This window comes from Electrophorus electricus, chromosome 3 (genome assembly GCF_013358815.1).
Source record: "Electrophorus electricus isolate fEleEle1 chromosome 3, fEleEle1.pri, whole genome shotgun sequence".
NCBI lineage: Eukaryota > Metazoa > Chordata > Actinopteri > Gymnotiformes > Gymnotidae > Electrophorus > Electrophorus electricus.
The window spans coordinates 25,497,966-25,505,074 of record NC_049537.1 but is presented as its reverse complement, the minus strand read 5'-3'; the positions used below and the strand labels follow the sequence as shown (position 1 = coordinate 25,505,074).

General features: G+C 41.3%; 1 protein-coding gene across 2 annotated transcripts; it reads left to right on the top strand.

Annotated features, from left to right (window-relative positions):
* Positions 1-580: 580 nt before the first annotated feature.
* Positions 581-6,471, top strand: bmp2b (bone morphogenetic protein 2b). 2 transcript variants are annotated; one of them, XM_027031541.2, is made up of 3 exons: positions 581-905; positions 1,693-2,063; positions 4,245-6,471. In XM_027031541.2, exons 2-3 carry the CDS (start codon positions 1,706-1,708, stop codon positions 5,135-5,137), a joined length of 1,251 nt encoding a protein of 416 aa, XP_026887342.2. In that variant the 5' UTR covers positions 581-905; positions 1,693-1,705; the 3' UTR covers positions 5,138-6,471. The 2 variants fall into 2 exon arrangements, with proteins under 2 accessions (XP_026887342.2, XP_026887421.2); XM_027031620.2 differs by lacking the exon at positions 581-905 and having other exon boundaries at positions 1,449-2,063.
* The last annotated feature ends 638 nt before the right edge of the window (positions 6,472-7,109 follow it).

Here is a 7,109-nt window from a genome sequence, read left to right as displayed (position 1 = left end):
ACACGCCTGGTGTTCTAGAGAAACTTCAAATCTAACACTGCCGGCTATAACGGTCGTTACGTTAACATTCTCTTGTCTGATTGGCTTAATCGTCGAACAGTGACGTGTGAATTTAAAACGTTTAATGTTTCTAGCTTCCTAACGCATTCTGTAAAGATTACGGAGCGGCTTTAGATAATACATCGTTTCTCGCAAACATTTTATCCTTATGCATTTGTAATATCAACATTTCCTTTTTCACCTTTATTATACCACCGTGCATAAATAAAGCAAACATGACACAAAGATGTTAAGATGACTCAAGAGTTCTAAATGGTGTTTGTTCAGTGTAAGTGAAAACAATTAGGTACTGCAACTTAGAAAAAAAAACCGCATTACAAAGATTTTCCTCTTTTTCTCCACAAGAAAGACTACAGTCGCAACCCTCTGGACGTCGAAGAGACTGTTTTTTACAAAGGACACATGATGACAGTGTTACGTTAAGTGACATCACTGAACGACAAAAAGTCCGGGGTCCGGGGAGCGCGCGCGCCAGTCCCTGCGGCTGAAGCAACAGCGCGCGGCACACACGGAGCTTGTTCCTCGGACTCTAAACAAAGTTCCACACTTCCCCGGGCGAACAGCTTACCTAAAAATGTCCAAGCAAGGAATCTTTCATTTTCACAAGTCACATTCGCGCGGACGTCTGCATTTGACTTGATAATCCTTTTTTACTACAAAAAATAACTTGATTTCCTAACCTATTCGACCTGCGTATTTAACGAGTATGAACAAGAAGAGGCGAGCTGGGTTGCGGCGATTGTCTCGAGAACGTTAAATATCAGTGTGGATTTAACATGAATTGATGAGGAATTTAAAGGACATTCCAGCTGGAATAACTACCGACCACAGCGCTTCCTTGTTTGGTAATGAAACGTTTTAACGAATTAGGCTGCTATTAGTGACGAAGTGACTGAGAATGTGTGAGGGACATTTTTATGTTTTTAAGATGCTTGAATATATCGATAATTGTTAAAACTTCTATTAGATACCACTTTATCTATTTGACATTTTATACTACAGGTGTTTGGCGTTGGTCGACCACCTGTAGCTCAAATTGTGTCTCTGTCTCTCACACACTCTCGCGGTCCTCTTATCCAGTGGTAAAGCTGGCACACGCGCTGAGACTGAAACCGCACCGAGTTTCAGCCCGTCCCTGTCGGTGCTCTTTTGAAGAGCTTCCTTTTATGCCTCACATGATCTAAAGGCAGAACATGCAGACATGCTACATTTCGTCTACACCCCCACCCGGACTCTGCCTCTCATCTCTGCTTAATTGCAGACTCAACGTCTGCTGTCTTCGAGACTCCTTTCTTTCTACTATTTCTTTGATTCTCCGCTTTCCCGTTTCATCCTCTTTTTGTCTGACATCCGCTGTAGTCTCTTGTCCGTGATAGTACATGTTTTAGTTCAGATCAATCTCTTATTGCGGTTATTATAGCCCGCGGGCGGGGATATTACCCCTAACCTTTTCGTCCCAAGCCTTAAAGCGCGATGTATAGCTTAAAACACCTTCAGATCTAAACATCTGCATCTTATCTTATGGGGAGAATAGGCTAGAGGTTTAATCAGGCTATAGATCTTACATGCATAGCACTGCTGCTGATGAGAGCTCGGGGCAGGAGCTCTGACACCTCTTCCCTCTTCCCGCAGGAACTGACTGATCATGGTCGCCGTGGTCCGCTCTCTCATGGTTCTGTTGCTTGGTCAGGTGTTGTTGGGAGGTGCAGTTGGACTCATTCCCGAAATTGACCGACGGAAATACAGCGAATCGGGGAAACAGACACCGGAGCAATCGGAAAGCTTCCTCAACGACTTCGAGCTTCGACTCTTAAATATGTTTGGACTGAAGCGGAGACCTACACCGAGCAAGTCAGCGGTGGTCCCACAGTATATGCTGGATCTTTACTATTTGCACTCTGAAAATGGTGACCAGAACATTAGGCGGCCAAGAAGTGCCATGGGAAAACACACGGACCGTGCAGCCAGCAGAGCGAACACAATCAGAAGTTTTCATCACGAAGGTAAGACGTCATTTTATCTGTAAAGCAGCGCATCTATATTTTCCTGTGCATGCACCGAAGTATTTGTGCAGTAAATTCTACTGTGTCGGAGGCTCTACGCTCTTTTAAAACCATTGATTTTCCGCCTTATATGTGAATAATTCCTCCTGATACAAGATGAAATTACACATTATGTAATTCATAAAGTGTGGAGCACATTAGGTAATTTCTAATGTGTGATGTACTCATTAGTAAGTATTACACTGGAGATTCTCAATTAAATAAGAAAAAACGCTATCTTGACTGTAACCTCTTGGAAAATAATCAATATAGTTTACATATGCTCAAAGAACATTTTTCCAGACACTGTGCTGCAGGCACGCCCTAGGAATCCTTGTATTATATAGTGGTAAAAGTCCATGATAGCATTTCCTTTGAGACTTATCAGCATAAACCTTTTAGCATAAACCTTTAAGCCAGCAGGAGGTATTTCTTCTTTTCTTTCAGCATCACGTTAGATATCACTTGTATATCTTTTCAAACTTTTTATAACTGTTCAAATCACCATACCAGTGATCTACATATAGGTAGCCTTTTCTGTTTATACGTGATTCTGTCTATTAAGCATATAGTTCAAAGAAGTAGTTCCTGAATTTACATTTCTTATTCTTATTTGTCTAAATTGAATGTAACAAATACTCTTATTCTGATTTAATGTTTGTGACCTTTTTGATAACTAACGAAGTAACCTGTATGAGTACTGGTAATGCGTTCATCCACGCTTGGTAGCACACCTTGAATAAGTAAAATTTATTTTATGTGAAATGTTTACCTGAGGAACTGCTTTTAAAATCCCAAACAAGTTATAAATTTAATGAACTATACACAGTATAAATGGCATATTAGTGTTTTTTTATGCCATCTGAATATTCATTTTGATGTGTTAATTGCCAGTCTGTAGTAAAAGAAAAGACACATGATGTTTTTAGAGGGGTGTTCAAAAGTGAGTCCTTAAGGTTTGTGGGAGGCCTCATACAGTGATGTGGATTCATGTGGATGACACTCAATGGTGGTGCTGACATAGTGCGAACTACAGCTTTGATCATTTGCCAGCATCTCAGTGGGAGGCTACACATATTCACTGTCAGAAATTCTTTTTCATTTATAATACACCAAGTTCTCTCATGCCACTGCTCCACATGGTTGGACCCAATGATTTGCATTTTTAAATTAGTACATTCAGGTCATGGAGTTCATTCGAGGTCATCTTATTTTAATAATAGGACACATTTTCACATTGTCAAATTGTGTCACCAAATTACATGTAATATAAATATAGATATAATTACATAGATTTCTGCCAAATCAATAGTTTATATGAGCTTTATTTGGTGTTAAATGTTTCATTCTGTTCTGTGTATCCATAACCATTAGTGACGGGAGGGTTGCACAGCCTGAATCATATGACTTGTCATTAGCTGTTGCCTCTTTGTTTTGGCATAACACACAAACAGAAATTAGGAATGTTGATACACTCATAACTGTGGCTGCCTGTTCCAGACAAGCCCAAACACGCTCACAGAGTTCCTCCCCCTCAGACAGGATAGAGAGAGAGAGAGAGAGAGAGAGAGAGAGAGAGAGAGAGAGAGAGAGAAAAGGCAAGGTGGAGGACAGAAAGAAAGAAAGCATGGAGGAAGGAGCAGTACTTTCCCACATCAAATGAAATATGCGTGTATTTTTAGGTGATTATAAAGCAGATAGGCTGGATTATGAAGAATGGAATTTCCAAAGCATCTCCTTTTTAAAGAGATTAAGTGTGCTTTGGTGTAAGATTGTCTTTTAGTCCTGTAAGAAAAAGACGGCTTTTCATGTGACGATTACAACCGTTTTTTAAATGGAGACTTTTAAAGCTTCCATGTTTTGCTTGAATACAACCACAACCACCACACTAAGTGCCTTTAATTGCAACACCTGGTCCAACTATCCCTTAAAGCAATCGTGGTTGACCGAGAAGGATCAGCCCTGTCAGGTTACAGCCATAGATTTAGAAAGTGATGACACTGAATTGTTCCTAAATTCTAGTAACCTTAACAATATAAACAGTTGTCTGTAACTGAACTAGATAACCACTGTGACTTCTTATAACAACTTATAACAAGTGACTACTTATAACAACTTATAACAAGTTATTTTTTCTTGCAGAGGCTTTGGAAACCCTGAGCAGCCTGAAAGAAAGGACTACACAGGAACTCTTCTTCAACCTCACATCCATACCAGTGAAGGAACTCATCACGGGCGCCGAGCTCCGCATCTTCCGACACCAGGTGCTCAGTGACTTGACAAAAAGCAACAGCAGCATCACGGGGGGCCTCCATCGCATTAATGTGTTTGAGGTGTTCAGGCCAGCCCAGTCAGCTTCTGAGGAGACTCTCACCAGGCTGCTGGACACTCGGCTGGTCCAGGACTCGCACTCGCGCTGGGAGAGCTTTGACGTGAGCTCGGCAGTGGCAGGCTGGGCGGCCCAATCGCACTCCAACCATGGTCTCCTGGTGGAGGTGGTCCACCCACCTGAGGCTGAGGATGTGAGGGAGACGGAGAGGATCCGGAGGAGGCATGTAAGGGTGAGCCGCTCCCTGCACAGGGATGGGGACTCATGGGCACAGGTGCGCCCACTACTGGTCACCTATGGCCATGATGGTCAGGGCATGGCTCTTCTGCGGTCACCCCGAGACAAGCGGCAGGTACGCCGTGGGCCCAAGCAGCGGCGTAAGCAGCCACAGCGCGCCAACTGTCGCCGGCACCCACTCTATGTGGACTTCAGTGAAGTGGGCTGGAACGAGTGGATCGTGGCACCACCTGGCTATCATGCCTTCTACTGCCATGGCGAGTGCCCATTCCCACTTTCAGACCACCTCAACTCCACGAACCACGCCATCGTGCAGACTCTGGTGAACTCCGTTAACTCCAACATCCCCCGGGCGTGCTGTGTGCCCACAGAGCTCAGTCCCATCTCTCTGCTCTATGTGGATGAGAATGAGAAAATAATTCTCAAGAACTATCAGGACATGGTTGTAGAGGGCTGTGGCTGTCGATAAGAGTCAAACTCCCAATGAAGACTTTTATTTATATGAAAGAACTTTCAAAGAGCTATTTTGGAGGAAAAAGTATATATATGATTATATTTATGTTGTCTGAAAAAAAATGGGAAAAATAAATATTTTAATGAGAGTGTTTTGCATTTTCAGTGGTTCTGAAGCTGTTTGTCCAATGTACATTTCAGTGCAATAGCACATGAAGTATGATGCTCAGATTTTTATATGTATTTTTTTCATCATAACCACTTTATTTGTAAATGAATTATTTGTATTTATTCTGAAAAAATATATGATCTTCTACCATTGTGGCCCTAAGGGTACATTATTTGAAAAAAAAAAAAATTATTTATTGAGTTCTGCTTTTATCTAATGTATCAAACAATATCAGTGCACCATGGGTAATTCTATAAGCACTGATTTCAGTAAGTAGTCCGTTAGCTTTAGAGCATCTTCTCCCATATTCAATGTTAAACTGTTCCATCAAAAGTGGTTAGATATATGTCATCCCTGCATCGTCCCTTTTTTGATTTTGAAATTGTCCTTTGACTGCCATCTCTGGGGCCTGTTTTTTTGTTTTGTTTTGTTTTGTTTTACTTTTGTTAATTAATCCTAGTCTGGGACTAAATTGTACTGTAGCTGGAGATTCCTTGTTGAAAATCCTTTTAGACTACAACTAGGCTTAAGGTATGTCTGGACAACTGGCCTTGCAAACTAGGTCAGGTTAACTCTAAATACCACACCCATTACATGTAGTTCTTTGATGTTCAGTTCAGTGGTATGTAAAATGTCCAAGTCCTCATGACAAAGGTGATCTATCATTCAGACAGTTAGAAATGTGGGCAGCAGATAGAGACACAGTGGAGCGTTAGCCATGTCATAAATGAGGCCTTCATTAATAATCCCATACACAAACAAATGAGAAGACTGGGCCTGCCACAAGTGTTCTCACTCTTGGCAGTATTCACATGTCATTATTTAATCAAATTGCTTGCATTTTTGACATAGAACAGAATGCTAAAAATATAACTGATTTACCAAAAAACAAACACAGAATCGCAACAGCAGCAAGTGTATGTGAAATGCAGGCATTTGTATTTTAGGTCATGAAGAACTGAATTAAACAGCTTTGGAGAAGGTTTAGCTTTTTAGAAGCAAGCTATAATTTGTCCATGCAAAACACAAAAATTGCAAACTGGGCCTAAATGGATGTTTAAACCTTTTTGCCCCAGGTTTAAAGTTTATTTAAATATGACAAATATTCACACAGGGTATTTTTCAGCCCTGAAATATGTTTTTTTTTTATATAGACCATAACTACTCTGGGGCCTTTGCAGTACAGGGCACCTTGATTTTGACATAATTATGTCTGTTTGCTCATTTCTTGCCAATGTGAAGTTTGCATTAAACATGGTATTTCTGTCCACATTGCTTTGTTATCGTATAGAGCCGACCACAGCACTGGGAAGGAAAAATAGTGTCCTCTGTGGTCTCCTCTCGTCAGATTTTATTCAGGTCCAGAAGGAAATGTTTTGCTCTAAAAACCTCAGAATGAAAGTCTTTAATGAAAATTACATTTCATGCAACAGTAAAAACTTACGTTACACCAATGAATCCAGTCCTCTCTGAGGGAAGCCATAGGAGAAACATGCTTTCAGAGGGTGTTCAATTTAATGGTTGGCCTTTACTGCACCGGGTCCATAAAGCTTTAATTGAGTTGTGTGGGAATATGACTCCCTTGCCATGTTTCACATTTAGTGGCCTATGTGATTCTCCTGGCCCCACTGTACTCCCACCCATCCACTCAGTGTACTGCCACACATTAAGTCGGTATTTCCCACCTTTCATGCGCCGACCCTGTCTGGTCATTGAAAATACCATTCAAGAGGTCAGGGTCGAGGGGTCAGAGTTACTCTATATAGTCCCAAAGGGCACAATCCTAAAACCCCTCACTTGTAACATTAGCAAAACAACT